Source organism: Siniperca chuatsi, linkage group LG9 (assembly GCF_020085105.1).
Source record: "Siniperca chuatsi isolate FFG_IHB_CAS linkage group LG9, ASM2008510v1, whole genome shotgun sequence".
NCBI lineage: Eukaryota > Metazoa > Chordata > Actinopteri > Centrarchiformes > Sinipercidae > Siniperca > Siniperca chuatsi.
The window spans coordinates 26,682,284-26,710,043 of NC_058050.1; the positions used below are offsets into that span (position 1 = coordinate 26,682,284).

Sequence of the window (27,760 nt, forward strand, 5' to 3'; positions counted from 1 at the left end):
CCTCGTACGATGAAGCTGTCACCATTGTCCTCATTTACTCTGCTGTGACACCCCCCTCCTCCACTGGCTGTTACAATGTTGCACTTTATAATGAACTACAATAGATATGCAGGCGTCACTTGGTACTGAAAAGGTGAGCCCAAATTAAGTGGTGTATTTTTCATCAGCACAATGGTCAGGAAAAATACAGAAAAACGCCAAGATGTGTATTTGGAAGCTATGGCTTCACAAAATGACATATGTCCAAGACGACTGTCTGCTGGCTCACGTCGAATTACTAATCACAATAAGTAAATATAATCTTTGTAACCATTGGTCCAATTTGTCCCAATAATGATACATGCAGAATTTATAGTTCTTAGTGGCCAAACCAAAAAAAAACAAAGGACATTGTGTGGCAAGATATGATAGAAACCGTTCACTAAAAGAAACTTCCTCACAGTGCAGCCGGGGCTCACTGTCCATTTGTAGCAGCCTATCTTGACAAACAGGTCAAACCACTTCGGTGTGTGGGGAAACCATGGGGGAAACACACTCACCAGGGGTCAAACTCGTGAATGATGCTCTCGAAGCGAATGACAGCGAAGAGCCTGGAGCTGAAACCGGCCAGCCAGGCCAGGAACAGGATGGTAAAAGACAGCAAGGACTGCCAACCGGCTGGCTGCGACAGGCCGCCGGACAGACCTCCTCCTCCTGCCCCGGCGTTGCTGCCACTCTCCGCGACCGCCGTGCTGCTGCGCCCGTTCCCCGAATACGACGCTCCGGAGTTCAGTGAGGATTTGTGTTTGTTGTCGGAAACCGGGTGATGCTCCGCCATATTTTACGTCAGTCCCGTCGTGGCAAGCAAGCGAAGCGAGCTATCTTTTATCACACAGGAAAGAAAAGCCCCCCCACCCCTTCCTTTTCGCTGCCACGCTCCACTTCCGAAACCACTTGCACCACCTTCCCTACGCGCCCCTCACCCCCCAGAACACCGACTGTAATTCCAAACTTTCTAACCTCACTTCCCACCAACCGCAAAACTAGCTAAATAATCCCAGGGAGTCACATAGCAGCACGGTTTAGCAGCATACTGGAAGTAACACATGCGGCTCGAGCAGTTCCTCCTTCCTTCCTTGGAGCTGGATGAAGGGGCGGGAGCTGCTCGTGGAGCAGGAAGAGCTGTGAGCCTCTCACAGCGAGACAGGTACAGCCAAGAGGGACACAGCTCCGGGAGAAACCCAATCCCACGGTAGAGCGCGCTTGACAGACAACCAAAGCGACTAATCACAGAAAAGCAGCCTAACCGCTGAAGATGCTCTGCGCAAGAGAAACGAAAGACGGCGGGTGACAGACAGCGGAAATAACGTATGGCACGCGAACAGCGCGGGAGCGCTGAAGTCATACGAGCCAATTAAATAAATGAATTTCACAGAAACTATTGAATATATTGACAAAGTGTGAGACAGTATAACAGGAGCGTGGCTCTATGCCAACTTTAGGCCCTGATTGAAGCCAGTAGTTCCTTATTCACACCGGAAGTAATGAGCTGTAATTGCTAATGGAGATGGATATCCACATTAAGAAATTTGTTGAAACTTGAACAACCAAGTTTGGTACCACTTTCTGATAAACCACCATTTATAAAGGGTACTGTAACTACTTGTTATAAGCCAATAAAGGGTAGCCTACTCCAGCGATTTTGTATTGCACTTGGGGGACTCACAAGACACACATAAAAAAAAGAATGTTCAAAATTAAAGCAGCAGAGGCCGAGATATTCTGTTGTATGGTCCCTATATGGGTTAAGCTCCAAAAACAGTGGATCCTACATTTCCCATCCTTTCATTCGGGAAAAGGACGTACGGGCTACCTTGCTTAGCCTGCTGCCACCGCTACTTGGACCCGGATGAATGAAATGGGTGAATGGATGGATGGTTGTGGCTGGTGTTTTTCCTCCCACAGCAGGACACTTGAATTGTCTTTTTAGCTCTATAGTTCATCAGAAAGACAGCCCCAATGGATAGTTTAGCCTATGATCATCTTGAAAAGTGCTTCAGAGCGTCTGGACCAAAATTTACTTATTAACATCTTATTAACATTTACAGTTGCAGACTTGGAATAGTGTAGCTTTATTAATTACTTATTAACATTTATAATGGCTTATTAGTGATGTATTAGTATTAGTAAACCATTTATTAACCATTAATAAAGCTATTAGTTTCAACTTATAAACTTTTTTAAAGTGTAGACTTATCAAATGTATGTATGTATGTTTCTTTGTTTCTTTTTAACTCTCAATATTTAAATCCATTCATTAAATCCATCACATTTTCTATTCTATCACTGTGCATTTACTGAAACAAGCAGTGTGTCTTGGTAGAGCAAAATATCCACAATACTTTATTTCCCTACCAGGAAGCATCATCACTGGCCCATAAAACAAAGCTGGATTCCTCCTGCCGTTTGGGGAATCTGAGATTAGATCTACAGTATGTGTCATGGATACAAGCAGACAGATAGAGAGGTTCTGTTAAAACCCATCCTCACAAAAAGAAACAAGGAAAGGGATAGTCCTGAGATAAAAGAGCTGAGCTGCTTGGGGAGGAGCTCCAGAGCTTGATAATTCATCAAGTACCTGCTGAAGCAAAGGGGAGGCTTTCTGAACAAAAGGAAATGTTTGGAGACTGTAATGAGGTTCACCTCCTTGCTGAACAGAGTTGGCCCTATTTGAGAAGTATCAGCTTAGAGTGAATAAAGACTGACCCTGAGAGTAATGTGACTGCAATGTGCACGTCTAGCCATTGTTCCAAGGTTTTACATTTTCAGGGTCCTTAAAGGAAAGGAACTACCATGCTTCTCCTATGTTTGAATCTACAAAACCTCAGGAACCTATGAGTTATTTTCTGATCTTAACTCACGTCAGTAACATACGTAACTAGGGCAGCCTTTTACAGATTCACTTGGGGCATGTCTGTGGTTTATATCTGTGGCGTGCATGTGGGTTCTTTACCGTCTTTAGATTGGTGGGTGGTTGGTTGCACATGCATTTTAATGGAAGCACAATGAGTTTAGTTGTAATGAAATGTGTCATATAAAATTGCCTTGCAAAAACAGGTTATGTGTGCCCACGAGCGAGGAATGGAAAGAGATCGAGGACATTATCTGGCAAATAATAACAAGGGCAAAATCACAGTTTTCTTAGAGCAGAATTTATCTTGTACACAAACTTTCCTCACATAAATTACCATCCCTTTCTTTGCAGTGTCTGCAAAACACACATAATCACCCACATGCAAAGAAACTGCAACACACTGCAGGAGAGATGAGCTAGGGATTTTAAGGTTGACCTGTATCTTCTTGTACCATCTCATATCCCAAACTCAGCTCTACAGATGATATACAAGGTAGCATAGTTAAAGTTGTTCATATACTTTTACAGAAGTAAACAAAACTAATTAAAGTGAGGTAAATGTGTAAAAGCAATGATGTAGTGGTTAAATAATCTAACTCCAAATCTTTCACATCCAGAACACTGAAAGACAGTTCTGCAAAAAACAAGATAAAAATTATAGATCATAGACTGCATTTAAAGGAAGCATAGATATACTCACTTTGCATAATGTGGTATATGTGAAAATAACACCAAAGACAGATTGGTTTCATTTTTCACATCCGATGGTTGACAGATCTTCTTGTTTTAGAAACGTTTTTATTAATATGCAGGCCTGAGCCTCAATCTATAACAGCTTTATCTTCTTTTCATTATCACCAAACCTATTGAAACTAGCCTGATAACTCTTAAAGTGTCAATTTGTTTATGAAAATGTGTTCTATATCCCCTGTGGATTTAATGCAACTTCTGCATTCATCCTCTGCAGACTCTGCACTTAAATATCTTAATGACCTATTCATGTTAAAAAAAAATGACATTGGACCTTAAAATTTCATTCATTCATCAGTCCATCACAGCTTTCAGACCCACTAGCGCTCATATGAAAACAGTGATAACATGCTTAAATAAGCATACCATGAATCCCCATTGCACTACTCCTACATCACGTGTTTTAGCAGTGGCAGCTATTAGAGTAATTAATGAAGTGGTGGAGAGTGACCTTTCCAGCTAATGAGACAAATTCATTCATTTGTTACTTCTCTGCACCGTGCACTCAGATGCTGCAGAATCAGCGACTACCCTACTATCGAAGCACAGGAAGCAGTTTGTGGTGAGTTGTGTTTCTACTGCTAGCACAGTGGTAAACCATAAATGTGTACACTTAAGTGAAGGTGTGATAAAGCATTCATGTTTTCAGTTGCGTGGGATCACTTATCCTGAAGAGATGCAGCACTTTGGGTCAGATTTTAGCAGCTTCACTGAGTCTACATATATATGCTATATATGTTGTTTGTTTTTTGTGTATGCGTGTGTGTGTGTGTGGGGGGGATAATGAAAATAATCCTCTTTATTCTCATCCAGCTAATTTGGTTCTTTGAAAGCAGTTTGAGGATTAGTGTGTTAATTCTGGATGAAGTTATCTTTAGTAACAGTGTGCACTTATTTTGAAATAAAGGCAAAATGAGTAGAGAGTTGAAACCATGATCAGCATTCATATGACTTTGGTTGAGTGCTGGTCATGTGATTGCAGTTACATGAGGTAGGTATGTTGGGAACCCTCCCAGCATGCACTGGGGCAACAGAGTCATTCATAGGTCTCATTTTATATGTGTTCCTTCATTTTGTTTTACATTTTGCTCCACAGTGTTTCCACATCACTGTTAAATGTTAGATGTTACCGGTGACTGTGGTCAGACAGCAAGTGACGGCGGCGCATGATTGGTGAGTTTCTGCCCGACGGACGTGCAGAGACTTTTAAGTGACAATCATCAGCCAGTTATAAAAATTAAACTTTATTAAAATTTAAAAAGCAGCTTTAATTACATGAACAATTCTAAGCAAAGTGAGTTCTGCAGTTAATCATTTAACAAGTTTCAGTGTTCAAATGACAAATTTTAATTTCAAATCAATTGCTATATGTTCTGGCTCCACTGGTCTTTTAACAGTCAGAATATTTTACTTGGGTTTATCTCTTTTTGCTCGCAGTTTCTCAAACTACATTTGGATTGGTTCTTTTTTAATGTATAAAATTCATCTGGACTTGTTGCTCTGACAACAGTTCCAGATGAATTTTAAACCAGCTTCAAAGAACCAAGAAATCCAGACTCGTGTCAAATCGTCAACATTCTAATCTGGATAACTCGGTTATCCACGTCCGAAGAACAGGACCCCGATCTGTCCACGAGCTGGATTTGCACACACAGGATGCCTGTGCTTTATTGTTCTTGTCAGTGAACATTTATTGCCCCACCCACACACAGCAGCTGGACAAAATGCAAATGTGCACTGGGCAAGAAATAGATACTGAAAAGAGAGAATTCATGGGTGGGCAGCTTTACTCAAATCCCCTAGTTTTGAGAGAATTGTTTAGTATCTGTGTTAAACAATATAATTTAGCAGATAATGCAGAGAATTATATTAAGGCTTGATTCATTCCTGTGGAACCATATGGACTTAATGAACCTGCTGATCTGAACCCAATCCTATAATCTACATTAACCTTTGTTTCTTCGTCTCCATAGGGCATAGTCAGCTGTTCTGGCTATATTGCTTCATTAGATAACGTGCTGGATACGGCTGGAGCATCTGTGCTCTTAAAGAAAATGAACAGACGCTAGCTGGAAATGATTTAGCATTTTTGCTACAACCACACTTGATGTGTAGAAATGTTTTTGATTTACCTGTGGTTGCTAATGAGCATAAGTCACAATAACTGGATGTAGCATAGCATTTTCCTGTTGTAATGTTGAATATAGTGAACATTTGTCAGATATATACTTTAAGTAAAAGACATGAGTTTTGAGCAATGTTTTGACTAATAGTGCAGTAAAATCACTGTTTGGCTAAATTTGACGTCAGTCTGAAATGTCTTTGTTATAGATTATAAACAATGGATTTTTCCACATGAAAAATGATACACAGGTACTTCACAATCTGTTCTATTAACTCATTCCTCTCAATGTTGTTTTCACTGGTTACATCTTGTTCATCAGATGAGTCATGTATCTTAAGGCTATTGCATACACCACATTATAAAACAATAGACATTCAACTCCATGTCACTTTAAACTGTATGACTCAATGCCCCATTGGCACAGAACAAAAGATAATAGATTGAGGAGGATTTTTCTAATACTATAAAATATTAAAAAACGTGTCAAAACATAAAAAAGTGGGCCTGTGCAGGGAGCAATTTAGAATTTTGGAATGTACAATTACACACATACAGTATACAGATTGTGGGTTTTTTTAAGGATGATCCATGAATTCTTTGGACTAAATTTGACTTTTTTAGGTCACGTTTTCAAAACTCTTCACACAGCGATCACAACAGAAGTCTATGCGGGCTAAACTGTGGATCATTTATTGTTGCTTTGGCACAAAATGCATTCAATGACGACATCTTTCAAATTACATTCATTCTTTTCTCACTTCGACACAACAACTGCCACAACTCTGTGTACCTACAGGCCAATTTGCACATGCTTACGTACAGTTTTAAACTTAAGTTCAAAACAGTAACATAATACAAAACTGAATAAGACAGCAATTTGCTACATTTCTGCAGTAATATTGTAATCTAAAAATTAAATATTAGAAAAACAATTGGACCAACCACAGCTGATTCCCATTGCAGCTGAACGCCTACACAGGTGTTAATCTTCCAATATCACTACCATCTATACAAAAGGAGACAACTTCGGAATAGTTTTGTATTGTGATGTAAACATGGACCCAGCCAGAGACAGAGAAGTGGCTGAAAGAGGAAGAAGAGTGGCTGGGAGAGGGAGAGGAATACGTATGGAAGAAGAACAAGAGGAAAATCAAGAGCTGTAGTCTCAGATGAGATCAGAGCTACTGGAATTGATCATGTAATAAATCACGGTCTCTCAATGAGAGAGGCCGGTCTGAGAGTGCAGCCAAATCTGCAACACTCAACAGTGGCAGCTATTGTTAGAGTTTTCCAGCGAACCAACAGGTAAGTTGTATTCTGCAAATGCATCTGACTGAGTAAACAGAGCAAAGCCTCCAAACCCACTTGTGTGTAATTGCTTTTGCATTTCTGCTTAGGACCCAACGGTTCCCTCACACAGGTGGGAGAGGTAGGATGTTCACTGATGTGCAGGAAACTGCAATCATTGATATGGTCATCAGAAGCAATGGCATAAAACTCACTGAGATTCGAGACAGAGTGTTGGCAGACAACGTTAATATTCACAGTGTAAGCATAACAACTATTTCTAGAGTCCTGAAAATACATCAGGTCCGGATGAAGCAGTTGTACACTGTGCCTTTTGAGAGGAACTCTGAACAAGTCAAGCCACTCGGGAACCAATATGTCCAGGTAAGGTGACATACATATAAAATACAGATCTGTTTTTAAACAAAACCAAACACACACAAAGACACATTTTTAGGTATGGTATACTTTATATTCTACTGCAATAGCCTAACTCTTATGTTGCCTTGTGGGTTTATTTTAGAGCGTCATGGAGATTGAAGGCAGGCAAACACCGCACATATTCATCTTTGTGGATGAGGCTGGTTTCAACTTGGCCAAAACATGGCGACGAGGAAGGAATGTGGTTGGGAAGAGAGCCACAGTGGTCTGGTTCATTCCAGTAACATATTTTGCAGTGAATTCTAAACAGTAGAGAGCTGTCCGTGTTTTACAGAAGAAAACATTGTATAATGCTACCTGTTGTTAGTGTTTTTTAGGTCATTGTTTTATGAGTGACAAATTGTGTTTGTTGGCTGACAGCCTTTGCTAGTGTTATGGAAGAAAGAGTTGATTTGAGACATGAATGAAGTGTTTTGGTAGATTAAGTGCATTTTGAATGTGAAGCTAACTGCTGTGCCGAGCTGAAAGTTAGTTAGGAGAACTGTGTGAAGAGTTTTGAAAAAGTGACCCAAGTATTGAGAAATGTGTTCTAGCGATTGTAAAAAACGTCTTTTGAAAATACTCAGAAAATTGTATGGAATTTGGTTGATGGCTAGTCAAAACTTTGTTAGTTGGGTGGGGATCTGCTGGGGGAGCTGAACTTATTTCCTATGGCATTGATCCCACTTGAAGATGTAGCAGCAGACAAGGTTGAAGCACAGACAGAGCCCTCCACTCTATACCTATAGTAACTGGCTTTTCACATGGGCCTGTAAAATGGTTATAAATGAGAGATTTGTGTTGTATAGCCTAGCTTACATTGGCCTGGCCACCTGCTTGTCCTTAATGATGCGATGGCTGTACTTAAACAGAACTACCTTTTAAACAGCATAATGATAATAGAAAAAAACTGAAATCATTCAAAACAAAATAACCATAAAACGGCCGAGTAGGCTACAGACCCTTCTCATGGAAAGTTACTACAGCGTTGCGCCATCAACTGGCTGGTGGTGGCTGATGGCGCTGTGTTGAAAGCTACAGTATAGTATCATCACGAGGTGTATAAATACAGACATCCTAGTATATCTGTACAACAGACTGTACGGACAATACAGCAGCATCAAAGCAAAGAAACGGCACCAACCAACTTGGAGGGTAAGCATCTACAGGAAAACCTTTTTCACTGAACAGGTAATTGTGTCTGTTTTACCTCAGGAGAGAATTCATCTTTTCATATTGTTTCTGACATATTGTTCTGGCAAGCTTGTTTATACAGTTGTATACAAACTACTGTTGATGCATTTTTAGATCCAAAATGAGCAACTTACTTACCTTAGTCCTTAGAAATGCATCATATGCCATACAAATGTCATGGCAAGCCTGTATGTCCCTGTAGGATATTTAGTGAAGGGTTAGAATAACCCAAAAGATGGAATTAAAGATTCTGTCGGAATACAGCAGGAATACTATATTATAGAGATTTTTCTTTTGTTGGTCCAGACTATCTCATATCATTTCATGTGAAGTATATTTTCATTTGTTTAGTCATATTTATTTTTATTGAGCTGGTGTACTGTACTGTAGGAACATACAGTAGTGTAGTGTAGCTCAGGTAGGGATGCATGTTAGAGCTAGTTGGCCATTGTAGGGTTGTTGGTTTGTTTCTTGGCTTCTGTGCACACGTTAAAGTGTCCCCACATTGCTCTCCATGTTTATATGTTGGGAAACAATGTAAGTCACTTTGGACAAAAGTCTGCCAAATGAATAGGAATTATTGTCATGCTATAACTTGTGTGTGTTGAAGCTCTCCTCCATCTTCACTCCTTCTCTTAATGAGAGAAAAATGGTTTAACAACTACTTTTTCACAGAAATGAATCTTGATATATGGGAAGTACAACCTGTGGCTGCATGTGGACGTGAGTTCATTCATTCATTCATTCATTCATCTCCAATAATCTTGTCCTACTATCAGTATAAATGCCTCTTTTCTCTTCTCTGTTCCTCAGGCCTGTTGGGGAGGAGCAGCTCTGATGTCTAAGAAGCATAAACACTTGTTAAAGGGCATCCACAGGTGAACAGTCAAAGCAGCATTCTGTTAGTGAACATTTCATAGCAACGTGGCTGTGCCTGATGAAGAGTGCTATCATCTACATACATGGTAAAGTAGAATGCCAGTCTTCAGTGATAACATACTGACTGTAAATTCCCTCTCTGCTGTGTTGCTTGTGTCTGATAAGAGCCAACTCTGTGGCCTGGAACCCTCACAAGATGCTGATGGCATGTCTGCAGTGCTCTGCTTTCCTGATCAGGGACAAAACGGTGAGACAAAGGTCACTTTTCATCGGATAGCTCATCTGCTCCACAGAAACAACACCTACAACTTTTTGGGGCTCTATATAGCCCTAAAATGATGCTGATGATAACTGGGTCATGATGTCTGGAAAGAGACGTTGCAGTTGAGTTTTTCAAATGTATTTTTTGTCACTTTGAGCCCCACAAGCCGAGTGCCATTTAGTCCCATTACATTCAAAAAATGCAGACATCTCTACGACCGATATCTCCAAAACTCGGCAACTCACACCAAAACAATCTAGATGGATAAATAGTACTACAGGTAAGAGGAAAAATATGTATTTTAAATTTTGGGGTGAACTGTTCGGCGTGTTTTAAGGTAGGCCTGTCATTGAGACAATACAGTCCAGGAGGTGCAATGTGATTAGTTTTGCAGACATTTGGTCATAAACCAAAGTATTGGACAAATTATAATTTTGACCTGATGATGGCGCTAGAGGAAAATCAGTGGATCACCAAAGTTATTAGGATACATCATTTGAGGACCATGGATATCTCTCCCAAATTTCATTGCAATCCATTCAATAGTTACTGAGATATTTCTGGTGAAGCCACACCTCTAGCGTGGCTTAAAATATAAAATATGACGAGGATAGGAATTTATGTCACAAAAAAAGATTATTCCTTTCCCATAAATCATCTCACAACCACCAAGTTGAGTCCTGGGAATAAAACCTCAGTCCAACTTGTATGTGTAAATGGAAGCAGTGTAGCATTAAGCAGTAACAAAGAGCAGTGCGAGTGTTAACTCTTCAGCCGATGGAGGACAGATACTCTCATTCTGGGCCCGGGGCAGACCTGCACACTTCACTAGAGTGTAGCCATCTTGTAGTGTCACATTACCAGGCTGAAGGAGAGCTGACTGAGCAGTTTGGTCTGTCAGAGAGCTGGAGAGAGAGATTTGTCAAAGGCAGCTAGCATCAAGTCTGAAGGACAGCAGACAGATGTGCAGCTGACATATTCTGTACAATACAATCTTGTTACATTAACAGCCACCCTTTAAAGGAATACTTCAACATTTTGGAAATAGGCGTATTTTCTTTCTTGCCAAGAGTTTAGGTGAGAAGATCAATACCACTCATGTCTGTATGCTAAATATGCCAGGAGTTGGTTAGCTTAGCATAAAGACTGTAAACAGGGGAAAACAGCTAGCCTGACTCTGTCCAAAGGTAACAAAATCTACCTATCAGTACAGCTAAAGCTTACTAATTAACATGTTATGTCTTGTTTGAGACAGAGCCAGGCTAGCTGTTTCCCCCCTGCTTTCAGTCTTTGTGCTACGCTAAGCTAAGTTAACCATCTCCTGGCTGCAGTTTTATATATAACGGACAGACTAACTAACTATTACTTATTACTAAGGAGGACAAAAATGTAAATAAACAGCTACACAGATGTATTCAAATGCATATGTGATGGACTTTGCATGTAAACAAAGGCCATTTCCATATTGAGATTTTAACAATTTCTTTTGTTCATTACATGTTTGAACTGGCTTCATTTCTTTAACTAGTTCCATAAAAGCTGTCTGATTGGTTCAGTTTGATTAGGTCACTCACATTATCACAGAATACCCAGTTTTATAGTTGCTGTTTCAACTCATGTGGTAGCCGGAGAACACGTCTGAGTTTAGTTTGGTTCTGTTTGTTATAATGGGTGCACATTACCTTGGATAAAAATGTCATTCCTTTGTGGTGTCAGTAACAATGCCCTCCTGAGCGTAATTGCAATATACAAAAATGTTATTCCCTGTGAAATGAATAAATGCTGTATAAAGCATCATTGTACTTCCTCAGAGTCTCCTCCAGCGCTGCCACTCTGCTCAGGCCTCCTACCTCTTCCAGCAGGATAAGTTCTATGACGTCAGCTACGACACAGGGGACAAGTCCGTCCAGTGCAGCAGGAAGCCGGACGCCTTCAAGTTCTGGCTCATGTGGAAGGCTTTGGGAACCGGAGAGCTGGAGCAGAGGGTGGACAGAGCCCTCGCCATGGCCAGGTTGGTCTGAGGACACAGAAAACGTTGCAGGGCTGCAGCTAACACTGAGTGACAGGATGGCCAACTTTGGCTGAAACAGTCAGCGCACAGAAGACCTGATGCAGTGGTCTACTACACTGTGAAACCTTATTTCATGTCTCCATTTACGATGTGACACCAAACTGCAGGCAAAGAAAGATTTTTTTCTTGTGTACAAGACAATTTCAGAGCCCCTAAGTAAGAAACTAATTAAATCCTCTGCAGTCCTTTACAGTAACTTTCCATTTGTTATCATGGATCACGCAGACTGATGTTCAGGTCATTGGGACATCAAAGTACTTCCTGGTGTAGATTTACAGAAGTCGGCTGGTGGACATTGCACTCTAGTGGTAATTTTGTGAATAACCACAGTACTGAAAATGTTTATGATTACCCTAGAATGAATTGTAACATTCAATATTAACGCGTGCTAAAGTTGAGTAGCATATAAACCTAAACATTTTATGTGCTAAACGAAAATTTGTGTGATATTCTGAAGCTAAATGAAGCTATAATGCAGGTATCTTGCACAAGAGATCAAGAAATGAGAAGGGTTCCATCTGTTGATGGAAATAAGTCTATCACAAAAACCAACACATTTCTGTCTGTTATTTTGCTAATTTTACTGTTACATTACATCACATGTCATTGAAGTTTTTAATGTATTTAAATAATCAGTTATACCTGGAATAGATTCCCTGTTTTGAACTTTTTTCCCCTCCTACAGCCTGAATATGCAAACGTTTGCTTCTGGTACATTCCACCAAGTCTGAGGAAGCTTCCAGAAGGCCCTGAGCTCTGGAAAAAACTCCACACTGTAAGTAACGAGTCACTGAAAAGGGATATTTTAACATGGTGATGTGAGGAGATGACTAATTTCTACTGTTTCTTTTGTTAGTACGTTGTCAGTGCTGTCAGTCATCACAGTGTATCCTCCCTCCTCCTGTAGGTGGTGGTGGTGAAAGAGCGCATGATGAAGAAGGGCAGCATGGAGGTGGGCTACCAGCCGCACAGAGACGAGACCAACTTTTTCAGGAGGATCATCATCAGCCCTCAGGCCAGCAGACAGGACATGGACTTTGTCCTGGATGAGATGCACAATCTGGGGAAAGACAGCGGAGAGCCTCTCTCCCCCACTTCATTCATCTGTCGTGGACGGCCTTGTGGACAATCGGGGCATTCTTACCACCATCGTACATTTTCCCCCTCCTCTGATTCTTCAGTTGTTTTTGTGAAAATGGACCTCGGGGCTCTGCTGGATTCCACTGATCAAAATGCTGATTTATAGCTTTTTTTATCCTTACAGTTTCCTCTCACTTTTCTCAAATTAGAAATACAAATCTCCCATCAATTGTGATGTCCAAATCTGCTTTAAAAACTGCCACATGATGTCATACAACTTGTTACATGCAAGAAAAAGGAGTTGCTATAATGTGAAATACTTTGTTTATAGATCATATCTGGAGAGTAAATAAGTTTCTGTCACAGTGACAGCGGTGTTTACAACTGGCAAAACAATAATACTGATTAGAAGTGTTTTACATATTCGTTATAGCGATGTAAATGTAACAAAGACAGAAAAGTAATGCAAGTTTGAGGGAGGGGTTTGGGATGTCTTTCAAGTTTACTTATTTCCATGTTGCACTCATGAATCATATCAAGCACGCACTGTTTTAAAATGCTACTGTATGTTACCTGATTTTCACCTGGTCATTTTTTATGACTTTTTTTCTTCTGTGAAGTGAGTCCTGGGTTTTGCAGATAGGTGCAGTTCTGCTGTGAATAACTTTCAAACTAATAGTTTTGTAAAAAAAAAAATGTTTTTACATTTAACATTCAACAATTGAGTTGTTTGAAGTGGAGTTCATCTCCTTTTGTCAACTGAAAAAAATGCATGCATTTTAGTGTCTTTCAGCAGCGAGCATAGTGGAGCATTTAGGCTAAACAGCCAGACAAAAGATGTCCTGCAGGAGTTGGTGGAGTCCAAACAGAGCTAGAGGGAGAGTGGCTATTGGACCAGGTGACACAACTCCAAATAAATACTAATGTTGCTCCATGTCTTTTGGATGTTTAAATAGGCAACTGTTTGCTACTACCTTTCTAATACCTATCTTTGGAACTCTCTCCCTGCGATCTGCAGACACCTTTAAAAATCAGCTCAGGACCCATTTGATTAGACTTGCCTTTGTGTAATTGTTTTTCTTTTTCTTTCTATTTTATGTTTTATGTCTGTATGTATGTTGGCTGCTTTATGTCTTTTGCGAAACACTTTGTGATGTCTCTGCTCTTGAAAGGTGCTTTGAAACTAAAGTTACTTACTTACCTACTTACCTACCTTCGCCATAGCAACATTATAAGGTGAATGAATACATCAGTGTTGTGTTTACAACTTGTTGCAGTGCCATCTGCTTTGATACTGAAACTTGAATATCACATCACTAGTACTGAAAAGTTTCAAACAATACCCAGCCACATGTGCAAACACAACACACATTTGTGAAGACACAAAAATCCACAAACAAATGCAACCAAATCAACAGGTGATGACGCAATCTGCAAATAAATGCCAAAATAATAATAATAATAATGATAATTAAATATTAATATAGACACAAAGCATGTAAAATGTGAAATATTTGGCATTTATTTTAGTTGCTTGGTATTTATTTGTAAAATTGTATGACATTTATTAAAGTTGGGTTGTATTTGTTTGTGAACAGAAAAGCACATTTGTAATCACCATCATCTATTTACAGATCATCGTATGCCTCAGTAAAGCTTCTAGTTATTATGGTACACACATTTATCAATTTTACTGCTCTTGCTCTAATGCTGTGAGAATGTCCCGACAAGTCCATCTATGACAGATGAATGAAAAGCTCTTCATAGACATTAATCAATCCTCCCGTCACTTCCCAGATTGTGTATCTCATCCAGGACAAAGTCCAAGTCGTGCCTGCTGACTTGAGGACTGATGAGCACCATCCTGAAAAAATTGGGCTTGTCACGATGGGTCTGGTAGCCCACCATCATACTGCCCTTCTTCATCATGCGTACTATCTTATCTTTCATCGTGACGTTGTGTTGCAGCGAACGTTGAACCTTGTTCAACTTTTCTGCTGGACCCCCCTGCGTTGGCACCCCCACTGCGCTGACGGACTGGCTCCATTCAAATGAATTAGAGGGTTGTGTGTTTTGAACGCAGGCTACTGTCAGTCTGAACGCGGCCTAAGAGTCGACATCCTCTGTGAGACTGTAACGTTACATCGGCGCAGTGGCTTTGAGTTAAATGCTGACATTCTTACAATGAATGACAGCACCAACATGCTGATGTTTAGCAGGGATAATGTTCACCATGTCAACTATCTCAGTTTGGAGTGTCAGCATGCTAACATTTGCTAATTAGCACTAAACACAAAGTACAGCTGATGTTGCGAATGTGATTAGTTTTGCAGACATTTGGTCATAAACCAAAGTATTGGACAAATTATAATTTTGACCTGATGATGGCGCTAGAGGAAAATCAGTGGATCACCAAAGTTATTAGGATACATCATTTGAGGACCATGGATATCTCTCCCAAATTTCATTGCAATCCATTCAATAGTTACTGAGATATTTCTGGTGAAGCCACACCTCTAGCGTGGCTTAAAATATAAAATATGACGAGGATAGGAATTTTTGTCACAAAAAAAGATTATTCCTTTCCCATAAATCATCTCACAACCACCAAGTTGAGTCCTGGGAATAAAACCTCAGTCCAACTTGTATGTGTAAATGGAAGCAGTGTAGCATTAAGCAGTAACAAAGAGCAGTGCGAGTGTTAACTCTTCAGCCGATGGAGGACAGATACTCTCATTCTGGGCCCGGGGCAGACCTGCACACTTCACTAGAGTGTAGCCATCTTGTAGTGTCACATTACCAGGCTGAAGGAGAGCTGACTGAGCAGTTTGGTCTGTCAGAGAGCTGGAGAGAGAGATTTGTCAAAGGCAGCTAGCATCAAGTCTGAAGGACAGCAGACAGATGTGCAGCTGACATATTCTGTACAATACAATCTTGTTACATTAACAGCCACCCTTTAAAGGAATACTTCAACATTTTGGAAATAGGCGTATTTTCTTTCTTGCCAAGAGTTTAGGTGAGAAGATCAATACCACTCATGTCTGTATGCTAAATATGCCAGGAGTTGGTTAGCTTAGCATAAAGACTGTAAACAGGGGAAAACAGCTAGCCTGACTCTGTCCAAAGGTAACAAAATCTACCTATCAGTACAGCTAAAGCTTACTAATTAACATGTTATGTCTTGTTTGAGACAGAGCCAGGCTAGCTGTTTCTCTCTTCATAGACATTAATCAATCCTCCCGTCACTTCCTAGATTGTGTATCTCATCCAGGACAAAGTCCAAGTCCTGCCTGCTGACTTGAGGACTGATGACCACCATCCTGAAAAAATTGGGCTTGTCACGATGGGTCTGGTAGCCCACCATCATACTGCCCTTCTTCATCATGCGTTCTTTCACCACAGGGGCCACCTACAGGAGGAGGGAGGATACACTGTAATGGCTTACTACTGTCTTACATGGTATTGATGGCAGAAATGCACAAATGGACTGATGCAATTGTCTTGTTTAAATATACTTTCATTGTGTGACTCTTATGTTGCCATCCTACATGCATCCTGAAGAGCAAGAAGGATTGTTTTTAGGACCCAAAGCTTGTTCATTTGACTCAACTGACGATGTTTTCCACTTCGATTTCCAATATGGGTGAAAAACAAATGCAGTCCAAGTTAGCTCTAATCAGCAGATTAATAAGAGAGGAATCTGTATACTTTGTCTATGGCAGGGTTTATATGAAGTCTTCACGCTATGCCTGATACTTAGCGTATTTTGTCCAAGTCACATTAAAGAAGCAGCGGTGGATACATTTTCAAGACAGTGCTCAAAGGAGTCATGTTCTACTCATCGATTTACTGCTCAGCACACCAGGATTCAAGCATCAACTAATTTACTAACGTCAAATTTAAATAATCTTCTGATGTCACCATGTTAAAATATCCCTTTTCAGTGATTCGTTACTTACAGTGTGGAGTTTTTTCCAGAGCTCAGGGCCTTCTGGAAGCTTCCTCAGACTTGGTGGAATGTACCAGAAGCAAACGTTTGTATATTCAGGCTGTAGGAGGGGAAAAAAGTTAATAAATATATATATATATAAAACAAACCTCACTGAAATGCTTTTACAGTATTTTCCTAATGAGCAATGAAATCAGACAAATATCAGACTGTGAAATTCAGTGGTTTTGTTTAAAATGATGTTGTTAAAAACTTACTTCCATCAACAGACAGAACCCCTCTCTCTTCTTAATCTCTTGTGCAAGATACCTGCAAAAGCACATTTAGCTTTAGTATATCACACTAACTAGGGACACTCACATATCACATCTAGGTTATATACTCTTCAGCTTTGCCAAATGTTAGTACTACATTTTGCAATTCATACCAATACTCAAACATTCTTAGTCCTGTCATTATTCAGAAATATACCACTACACCACATTCGTGCTGTTACTTTAGATCAGGGATTCCAGGCAAAACAGACCTACAGGCCATTTTCTCACCCCGGTGTCATGTGACTCATTAGTGTTACAAGGTCTCAGGTGTGAATGGGGAGCAAATTTGTGTTAAATTTGGTGTTATTGCTCTCACTCTCTCATACTGGTCACTGGAAGTTCAACATGGCACCTCATGGCAAAGAACTCTCTGAGGATCTGGAAAAAAGAGTTGTTGCTCTACATGAAGATGGCGTAGGCTGTAAGAAGACTGCCAAGACCCTGAAACTGAGCTGCAGCATGGTGGCCAAGACCATACAGCGGTTTAACAGGACAGGTTCCACTCAGAACAGGCCTCGCCATGGTCGACCAAAGAAGTTGAGTGCACGTGCTCAGCGTCATATCCAGAGGTTGTGTTTGGGATTGCAGCAGAAGTTAACGGGGGTCGTCAGCCTGTCAGTGCTCAGACCACACGCCGCCAACTGGTCTGCATGGCTGTCGTCCCAAAAGCCTCTTCTAAAGATGATGCACAAGAAATCCCGCAAACAGTTTGCTGAAGACAAGCAGACTAAGGACATGGATTACTGGAACCATGTCCTATGGTCTGATGAGACCAAGATAAACTTATTTGGTTCAGATGTTGTTAAGCGTGTGTGGCGGCAACCAGGTGAGGAGTACAAAGACAAGTGTGTCTTGCCTTCAGTCAAGCATGGTGGTGGGAGCGTCACGGTCTGGGGCTGCATGAGTGCTGCCGGTACTGGGGAGCTGCAGTTCATTGAGGGAACCATGAATGCCAACATGTACTGTGACATACTGAAGCAGAGCATGACCCCCTCCCTTTGGAGACTAGTCCGCAGGGCAGTGTTCCAACATGATAACGACCCCAAACACACCTCCAAGACGACCACTGCCTTGCCAAAGAAGCTGAGGGTAAAGGTGGTGGACTGGCCAAGCATGTCCAGACCCAAACCCTATTGAGCATCTGTGGGGCATCCTCAAACGGAAGGTGGAGGAGTGCAAGGACATCCACCAGCTCTGTGATGTCATCATGGAGGAGTGGAAGAGGACTCCAGTGGCAGCCTGTGAAGCTCTGGTGAACTCCATGCCCAAGAGGGTAAAGGCAGTGCTGGAAAATTATGGTGGCCACACAAAATATTGACACTTTGGGCCCAATTTGGACATTTTCACTTAGGGGTGTACTCACTTTTGTGGCCAGCGGTTTATACATTAACGGCTGTGTGCTGAGTTATTTTGAGGGGACTGCAAATTTACACTGTTACACAAGCTGTACACTCACTACTTTACATTGTAGCAAAGTGTCATTTCTTCACTGTTGTCACATGAAAAGATATAATAAAATATTTACAAAAATGTGAGGGGTGTACTCACTTTTGTGAGATACTGTATGTGGCTTTTTTACTCAGTAAAAAAGCAAACTGAGGATGCTAGCTACATTGCTGCTAGTGAGTCTTGGCTAGTCAATCTCTGCCATGGATGTTCTGAGCAATTCAGACTGGTTGGTCTGACAGTAAAGTTGATCTGTATACTACAAATGTTGCTGGAGTTTGGACCTCTTCAGAAAAAAAAAGAGAATACAGACTTTACTGCAGAACCTGACAAATGTTACCAACTGGCTAACATGCGTGCCAGGTTTATTGCCAACTGCGGTTCAGAGCCACAGATCTTCAAGCGAAAACAAAACACAAACGTGTGCTAAATATTCTACTTAAGCTGCAATTTTTGCAGAATTTTTTTGCCACTTGGGGGGTAGTGGAAACAAGTTGTGAACACAACATTGACATATCATCACCATTTGAGTTTATATGGTGAACGTGTCACCAAAAAGTTGCTTATTATACATTTCTGGCCACTTGATGAATGGTAGTCTAATATTCTCTCTTTTAGCTCTGTGTTTGGTCTCCAGCAGCTCCTGAGGGAAATATCTGGCTCTTTAGCTGCTAAATGCTCCACTATGTTGACCAGCTACTCTAACTGTGTCTGTCTGCTGCTGAGCAGGTAGTGTACAGCGGGAATCTCTGAAATCAGCTTCCTGCTGCGGCCTAAAACGACGCTGTGAGAGCGGTGAGAGTGAAGCAAAACAGTAAAGCTGAGGGCCCGACAGCTGAACAATGAGCTGAAAGTCCCGATGAAGCCGAGGGGAGCTGCAGATTCAGGTGACAATTCTCTGTAGGCTCATCACTGCCAGCGATCTCTTTCACATGGTTACACTGTTTTCACCATGTCATTGATACATTGTATAATTATATATATAAAATATCAATTATAGCTGCTTTAATGTTAACACTTTGACATCTGTTTTAACATAGAGAGGGACATTTAGAGAGGGATATTTTTTTCCTGTTTAATAGTATTTATTGTAGTGATAGACTGTATTGTGTAATTATACCAGAATAAATAACATTTATAGCCTGCATACTCAATATTGATTTTGTAATTACCTTGAAAAAGGAGTGATAAATAGATTGCTTTATATTGCAGTCTGCATACCCTGTAACTACACTGTAATTACTGTGAAAAAGGGGTGAACAAAGGACTGCTTCATTTTGCAGCTCACAGCCAGGAAGGGCAAATAACAAGTGACTTTCCAGGTGTCTGTGTCCTCAGACCAACCTGGCCATGGCGAGGGCTCTGTCCACCCTCTGCTCCAGCTCTCTGGTTCCCAAAGCCTTCCACATGAGCCAGAACTTGAAGGCGTCCGGCTTCCTGCTGCACTGGACGGACTTGTCCCCTGTGTCGTAGCTGACGTCATAGAACTTATCCTGCTGGAAGAGGTAGGAGGCCTGAGCAGAGTGGCAGCGCTGGAGGAGACTCTGAGGAAGTACAATGACAAGGATGCTTTATACAGCATTTATTCATTTCACTGAACATCAAAAACAAATTTTTGGCATATCGAAATGATATTTAATATTGACACAACAAAGATAGAAAATATGAAGGGTATCTGTCCTCCATCAAGCTGATCAGCTAGAGCTAACACACACCCTGCTTTTTTGTTTAATGCTACACTGCTTACATTCCCACATAAGGCTTAGACTGGCTTTGCTGGTGGTGTTTGACTGGTGTTGTTTCTGTGGAGCAGATGAGCTATCCGATGAAAAGTGACCTTGTCTCACCGTTTTGTCCCTGATCAGGAAAGCAGAGCACTGCAGACATGCCATCAGCATCTTGTGAGGGTTCCAGGCCACAGAGTTGGCTCTTATCAGACACAAGCAACACAGCAGAGAGGGAATTTACAGTCAGTATGTTATCACTGAAGACTGGCATTCCACTTTATTATGTATGTAGATAATAGCACTCTTCATCGTTACAGGCACAGCCACGTTGCTATGAAATGTTCACTAACAGAATGCTGCTTTGACTGTTCACCTGTGGATGCCCTTTAACAAGTGTTTATGCTTCTTAGACATCAGAGCTGCTCCTCCCCAACAGGCCTGAGGAACAGGGAAGAGAAAAGAGGCATTTATACTGATAGTAGGACAAGATTATTGGAGATGAATGAATGAATGAATGAATGAATGAATGAATGAATGAACTCACATCCACATGCAGCCACAGGTTGTACTTCTCACATATATCTGCGATTTCCTCAATGGGATCGAAAGCTCCGAGCACTGTGGTCCCTGCTGTGGCGTTTACCATTAAGGGCACTGCACCCTGAACACACACACACACACACAAGGAGTTTTTCTTAATGATGTTGCAGTATTTTGTACTATATGATATGTAACAATGTCTCTGCCTAAAAGAAGACCTGAACAGGTAAGATGACTTCCTCACCTCACTTTTAGCGGTCTTTATTTGCTCCTCCAGAGCCGAGGGAATCATCTTTCCTCTGACAAACACACAAAATAATTCGTGATTCAGTTTGTGATAAAAGAAATGGATCGATCAGTTCATGGTAAAATCAAACTGTTTAAGTTACATTCCACTCTAGCACTCTGGCTCAGTAAGTGAGTAGGAGTTTTTAAGTTTTAGACGAGTTCCACTGAATTGTATTAAAACAGAAACACTATGAGTGATTGAATGAAAACTGTCAAACTGGCACCAGCCAGGCCTCTCTGTTCTCAGAGGAGAAGCCTGGATATCAGGTAGGATTATGAAGAGGGTGTGAGAAGCAGTTTACCTCTTATCAGACGGAACCACGTAAACGTTCTTAGTGCCGATTCCCAGTAAAGCTGCTGCTTTGGAAATGGAGTAATGACTCTGAAATAGATTAAACAAGAGTCTGTCAACACAAATATATGTCTGAGTAGGTGTTCATTTATTCAAACACAACAACCAAGGTGAATATAATCACACATAATAGATCTAATTTCTATTTTACCATATTTAAGCGGTAACGGTCTGACTTTTACGGTAACGGTTTTGAGTTAAGTGTCCCTCATGAGGAGACAGATTTCATCTGCTTAATCACACAAGTAAGTCATTCATCTCAAGATTCATTTCTGTGAAAAATTAGTTGTTAACCATTTTTCTCTCCTTAAGAGAAGGAGTGAAAGTGGAGGAGAGCACACAAAACACACAAAAGTTATAGCATGACAATGATTCCTAAAATTCCAGAATGAAAAAAAACAAACACATTTTAGTCAGACAAAATACACGTGTTTAGTTCAGAATGTAGCTTCCTGAACTGGTTCATTTGAGAGAAAGTGGTTCCTGCAAATACAGTTCTTCTAAAATATGTGTTCTCCTAAGTTTGATAAGTGCCTGTAAAGCCTACCTCCTGTGATGAGAAGATGACCAGTCGTGGAGCTGCAGAGAGGCCGACCTCTTTAATGTCAGGGCAGTGACTGTACCTGGCTAAGTTCACAGCGTACATGTTGGACATTGAGCCACCTGGAAGGAAAACAGCACACAGGTGTTATGTGTTAAAATAGCTAAGGACCCTGCAGATATCACATCCTAGGTTGGATGAGATGATTGAAACAGAGGCTGTCATAGCAACAGAGGCGTCAATATTAGTATCTGTCAGTGATTGTACCTGCATTGAAGAGTCCGTCTCCTTCCTCCCAGCCGATCATCTCTATCATCTTCCTCAGCACAGCATCCTCCATCAGGGTAAAGACTGGAGCCACCTCATATGTGTACCTGATGAAAACCACATATGTGCAATGTCATGACATGATTTCAAAGTTTAGTGTAACTACGCATGTAAAAGAAAGCCACTGGAGAGTTACAATGAATTGTGTGACTCACAGACTGGGTTTGAGGGCCTCCGTGATGAAGCTTGCCACCATGGAATAAGGCTCCATCCCCGCATACAGCTGGTTGAAGAAACGAGGATGAGCTACAGAGATGATAGAGAACAGATGCTTGTCATAATCTGTTAGTGTGCCAGCTACTCCAACACCTTTGAACGCACTCTTTTCTTGCTTACGAAATTTTGAAATGAGAGCTACAGTACTGAATCATTTTCCCTCATCAGTGCCACGCAAATATGTCTCTCAGTCACCTGGCCGATTAGGAGATAAATGCACTACTGCAGTTTCAGCTGCCAAGTGATTTACTTACAAGTTTCTTTCCAGACCTGGCTTAATTCTGGGGAGGCTGTCAAATTCAACAAAATTAAAGCCAACACCTTTTTATTGTCAAGTTTAAATCTGATGGTTGTTTACCATTCAGTCAGAGTGCTGAATGACCATTAAAATGATTTACCAGTGTTACACACAGACTCCTGCAAAAAAAGCAATTATGTGTAGCCAGCCGGGGTTTTCTTTATTCCTTTCACTGCTGATGTTATACCTAATGCTCTACGGGCTAAAGTAGGGCTAAAATACCATTACTCCAACAAAAACTTGTTTAGATTACAGTTTGCCTTTAACGTTCTTCAGACATCTTTGCATAACCTCAAACTTATACTGAATACTTAATAGACTGGCTATAGCGATATCCTGTACTCTCATGCTGCTCATTCCACCTTAAAACAACTTGATGCAGTGTACCATTGTGCACTGCGTCACAATGATAAATTGCATCAAGCTGTTTTCAGGTCACAGGAGACGAATATCGTACTCATCACTGCGTATGTCACAGCCTGTCATGGCCTCACCAGCCTGTAATCACCCACACCTGCTCCCAGTTACACTCCTGCTCTCAATTAGCCCCAATCACAGCCAGTATAAGAACGCTCCACTCACCTCATTCAGGGTCCGACCTCGTTTGTGTCTAGGACTCCCCTTACCATTTCCCAAAGAACCTCATTGTGATTATTTCCAGTGTTTCCCCTGTTTCCTGTGTCTCCTGTGGTTTCTCCAGTCCTCCGTGGCTTCTCCAGTTGTCTGTGGTTTCTCCAGTCTTCCGTGGCTTCTCCAGTTGTCTGTGGTTTCTCCAGTCTTCCGTGGTTTCTCTAGTCTCCTGTGGCTCACCTCCAGTGACTTGTCTACATCCACTTTATCTATCTCCACACTCTCCACTCCTGGCTGTTACCCAATAAAGAACATTCCTATCCATCTCTGTGTCCCCTGCCTGTTAGTAACCGTAACAGAAGGTCGGACCGTAACCGCAGGGATGACAGCAAGTGGTCCCTTCCTCGACATGGAGAGTCTGGTCAGCCTCCAGTCCTGAGGCCCAGCCGCCGCCAGCCTCCAGTTCCGAGGCCCAGTCGCCGGTCTCCATCCCGGAGGTCCCGTCGCCGGTCTCTATCCCGGAGGTCCCGTCTCCAGAGGGTCCCAGCCATCGTCTCCCGTCTCAAGAGGGTCCCAGCCTTTGCCTTTGCCTCCAAGCCCCTGGTCGTCTGCCCGTGGTGACCAGCTCCACCCGGATCCAAGCCCCTGGTCGTCCGCCTGAGGTGACCAGCTCCACCCGGGTCCAAGCCCCGGGCCGTCCGCCTGAGTTCCCCGGGTCCAAGCCGGTCCCAGCTCCGGGCCGTCCGCCAATTAGCCCCAATCACAGCCAGTATAAGAACACTCCACTCACCTCATTCAGGGTCCGACCTTGTTCGTGTCTAGGACTCCCCTTACCATTTCCCAAAGAACCTCATTGTGATTGTTTCCAGTGTTTCCCCCCGTTTTCTGTGTCTCCTGTGGTTTCTCCAGTCCTCCGTGGCTTCTCCAGTCTCCTGTGGCTCACCTCCAGTGACTTCTCTACATCCACTTTACCTATCTCCACACTCTCCACTCCTTGCTGTTACCCAATAAAGAACATTCCTATCCATCTCTGTGTCCCCTGCCTGTTAGTAACCGTAACAGCGTAGTATCTGAAAAAGTGGGCGTGTCCTCACTAGCAACAAGAAGAGAACTACACACTATCATAAAGCTGCATCAGTATATCACAGCTCTTCTACTCCTAACTACTGTTCACCACCACAGATCCCAGGACTGACTCTTGATACCCCACCAGCAAATACCGACCTTGGGAAGACTGCCTTCCACTACATTGTACCATACAAATGGAATGAACGTCAAAGGATACTGAAACTTGAAAGTCTCATCCTGTTTAATTTAGAACATTTTGAGAGATGTCTGTGATTGTTTCTGATGCCGTTGGTATATATGCGCTCGTGTGTGACTGTGTTTTATCTCTGTTCTTATTTCCTATGCTGTACTCAGGTCTCTCTTGCAAAAGAGATCTTGATCTCAATGAGACAACCTGATTAAATAAAGGTTGTAATATAACAATTTCAGTTTTCAAGTTAGAAGACCTACTGGTCTTGACGCTGTATCTGATGGCATCTCTGCAGCGCTGCAGGATCTTGGACTCAGACTCTCCTCCATCTCTCAGCTCAAGGTCCAACAAGTCCTTCAGCTGCTCGGGGGAACGCCACTCACAGACCTGGTCAGTATGGACAAACCTCTCACTGTCAAGGTCAACTGTAGTAGCAGTAGTCCTAATAAATGTACTAGAAGCTTATTGGTACTGTTGCAGAAATCTACAGTACGATGCCACAGACTGCAGATGAGTAAATAATTACACCTTTACCTTTTCTCTGACATTAGTGGCCCTTTTCACTGCCTCATCCATAATCATTTCCATGGCTTGGTGGATGAAGCTCTCTGCTGCATGTACGTCCACAGTGGGGCCATTAAGGACAATATTGTCTATGACAACTGGAGAACATTTCACTGGATGCCTGAGATCTGCCACGTGGCTCTGGCTTACACTGGGATTCACCACTGCAAATGGAAAAAGAAGTTGCGTCATCAATGATAATAACTAAGTGTGCCAACAGTACATCTAATGTCTGTTTAGTGTTTAACTGGTGAATGTACAATGTGTTTTTAATAAACACAATTAATTAATAATTATTCCTCCTGGTATTTGTCGTTGTCACCGACTACATCAATTAATCAATTTATGAATGTATTTTTGCCATTAAATTAAATTACCATAAGTGAATTACAGACACTGTGTATCCAATAGCGGCCACGGCTTTAAGCTGCCTTCAGATGATAAGACATTTGCTCTTCGCTCACCACGAGGTAAGGCGCAGAGCATAGTGCAGACACTTGCAGAGGCAAAGCACAGCGCAGGTATACGTCATCAAAAAGTGTGCAAGGAAGCTAAGCTAACTTTAGCATTGGATTTAGTTAAGTTCGTAAACTATATGCTGACATTCGCCATGCATTACTTTTCCTGGAGAGATTGAGTATGTGTTTAATGTTGTTACAGAGTTCAGGGAACTGTCACACAGAGAATTTTGGCTTTGCATACATACCACAACCAGTTGTAATTTGGGAATATAGATTAACCAGATAAACCAAAATCTATGTTTTAAAATATAAAGTTTATTGTGTATGAACATATCAATTAATTTACATAAGACTATTATTTAGACACACATTATCTTTCTCTTCATTTTATTTTAATTCTACCATAACTATTTCCCTCCTGTGCCAACTTCATATTAAGATCCCACTTTTGCACATTTAAACATTTAAACTGCCTTTCTCTGGAGCTGGCTGACCTCTATTGATTTTCACCTTTGATTGTGTTTTTTTTATGTACATTCAAAGGTCATATTAGTCATGGCAGCAGTCCAAACTATAGGCCCGACTGAACTCTCTAACCCCTCAAAACAAGCAGTTGCTTATCTAGTGACCTCGGTCCAACTTGTCATATAGTTGGGTATCACACTGATTTGAGTTGTGTTTCTACCCTCACAGGTAATATACCGCACTTTGTGATCCAAAGACCCAGACCCTCAGGGGTCCTGAAGGCCCCAGGTTTACTATGTGCCAACGAGTTTCTGGTAAAACACACAATATGAAATTATATGAAGGCCTTAAGGTCCTGCATTTTTACCCAACCAATTTTGATGGCTTATCTAGCTTTGTTGGTATAGATACAGTAGTCCTCATTATTCAAAAGCTACTTGCCTTTCTAAGTTTCATCCTGTTCTAATTTGGGTTAAAATGCAGTTTATTCAGTCTTGCCTGCCTTGATATGATGTGCAATTGAGGTTAATACAGATGACTGTTTGACTGTTTAAGGTGTAGACAATCTATGGGAAAATATCATATAATATCTATAATATTCATATAATATTCCTCTACAGACTTGCCTTGTGTATGTTACTGTATTTACTGTGGTTTAATTCACCTTTTACAATTATTTGACCCTTTTCACTAAAACTGCTATTATATTTCTATGGTGCATTTATCAAGATATATTACATACTGTAAATCTAAAATAGAAACAAAATACATCAGTTATTCTGTACCTCCACTAAGTTACTGTAGTAGACTTGCCTGAGCTGTCAGAGCAGCAGGGCTGTTTGGTTGTAAGGAACAGTTAAACTGTGTTATCAGTATTCTAATGTAATACTGCAGACTTTTTGTTGATTTTTACCTGCAAAAAAAGGTTAAAAGATGCAAAATGAGTTAATTTGTGCTAATATTGCAATAGGCATTAAGCAGCACAGTGTAGGCATAGCTTACTTTGACATAATCTGACTTAATTTTGTGAGGTAACAAATTATTTACTTTTAAAGTGAAAATGATTTGAAGTCTTCTGTAATACTTACCATTCAAGTGTCTCTCCATGGTTGAGGCCATTTCTCAGCTGTGATGCTGCTGTTTTTAGTCCCTGCCGTTTTTTGCACGCTTACAGTAAGATGGGTATTTATACACACAAGCACGGACTCTCCTGATGTCATGGGATTTTCCAGTGATGAGGGGGAATTCTTCACGCATCTTGCTGTGTGTGTTTACATTAAGGCAGCTGCCTGTACAAAGGCAGAGATGACTAAGCGCTTCTTGAGTTGGGTGCTGTTTGTAATCATGAGAGCTGAATGTTAGGTGTGCTTACCTGTGGTTCCTTTGGCTAAGATGGAAGTAATTACTCACGTCAAGAGTGACGCTGCTAATTAACATGCATTTGCCTAGCTAGCTAATTACCTGTAATTGTAGTCATACT

At 41.3% G+C, this 27,760-nt stretch overlaps 2 protein-coding genes and 1 pseudogene across 4 annotated transcripts in view; 1 reads left to right on the top strand and 2 right to left on the bottom strand.

Annotated features, from left to right (window-relative positions):
- The window catches only part of LOC122882233 (dolichyl-diphosphooligosaccharide--protein glycosyltransferase subunit STT3B-like), a 61,198-nt gene extending 60,019 nt beyond the window's left edge, over window positions 1-1,179 (bottom strand). The window contains exon 1 of the mRNA XM_044209407.1: window positions 540-1,179. Within this exon, the coding sequence (XP_044065342.1) occupies window positions 540-817 (278 nt within the window). The 5' untranslated portion in view covers window positions 818-1,179. The remainder of the gene's footprint in view (window positions 1-539) is intronic.
- Window positions 1,180-7,364: 6,185 nt separating this feature from the next.
- On the top strand, window positions 7,365-14,206 carry LOC122881492 (annotated as a pseudogene).
- A 1,849-nt stretch (window positions 14,207-16,055) lies between these two features.
- Window positions 16,056-27,552, bottom strand: LOC122881646 (acidic amino acid decarboxylase GADL1-like). 3 transcript variants are annotated; one of them, XM_044208101.1, is made up of 15 exons: window positions 27,369-27,552; window positions 25,325-25,518; window positions 25,051-25,177; window positions 22,604-22,694; window positions 22,389-22,495; window positions 22,128-22,243; window positions 21,531-21,610; window positions 21,185-21,239; window positions 20,945-21,061; window positions 20,774-20,838; window positions 20,521-20,602; window positions 20,018-20,217; window positions 17,168-17,219; window positions 16,921-17,010; window positions 16,059-16,370 (listed from the first exon to the last, which is right to left on the bottom strand). In XM_044208101.1, exons 1-15 carry the CDS (start codon window positions 27,397-27,399, stop codon window positions 16,188-16,190), a joined length of 1,590 nt encoding a protein of 529 aa, XP_044064036.1. In that variant the 5' UTR covers window positions 27,400-27,552; the 3' UTR covers window positions 16,059-16,187. The 3 variants fall into 3 exon arrangements, with proteins under 3 accessions (XP_044064038.1, XP_044064037.1, XP_044064036.1); XM_044208103.1 differs by lacking the exon at window positions 25,051-25,177 and having other exon boundaries at window positions 16,056-16,370; window positions 27,369-27,549; XM_044208102.1 differs by lacking the exons at window positions 25,051-25,177; window positions 25,325-25,518 and having other exon boundaries at window positions 16,056-16,370; window positions 27,369-27,550.
- Window positions 27,553-27,760: the final 208 nt, after the last annotated feature.

Bases quoted from the DNA above. Each gene is read 5' to 3' on its own strand.
- LOC122881646 (XM_044208101.1), bottom strand. From the start codon at position 27,399: ATGGCCTCAACCATGGAGAGACACTTGAATG. The intron at 25,519-27,368 runs GTAAGTATTACA...TTCCATTTGCAG, and splicing joins CATGGAGAGACACTTGAATG to TGGTGAATCCCAGTGTAAGC. The intron at 21,611-22,127 runs GTAGGCTTTACA...AATCTATTTCAG, and splicing joins TCATCTTCTCATCACAGGAG to AGTCATTACTCCATTTCCAA.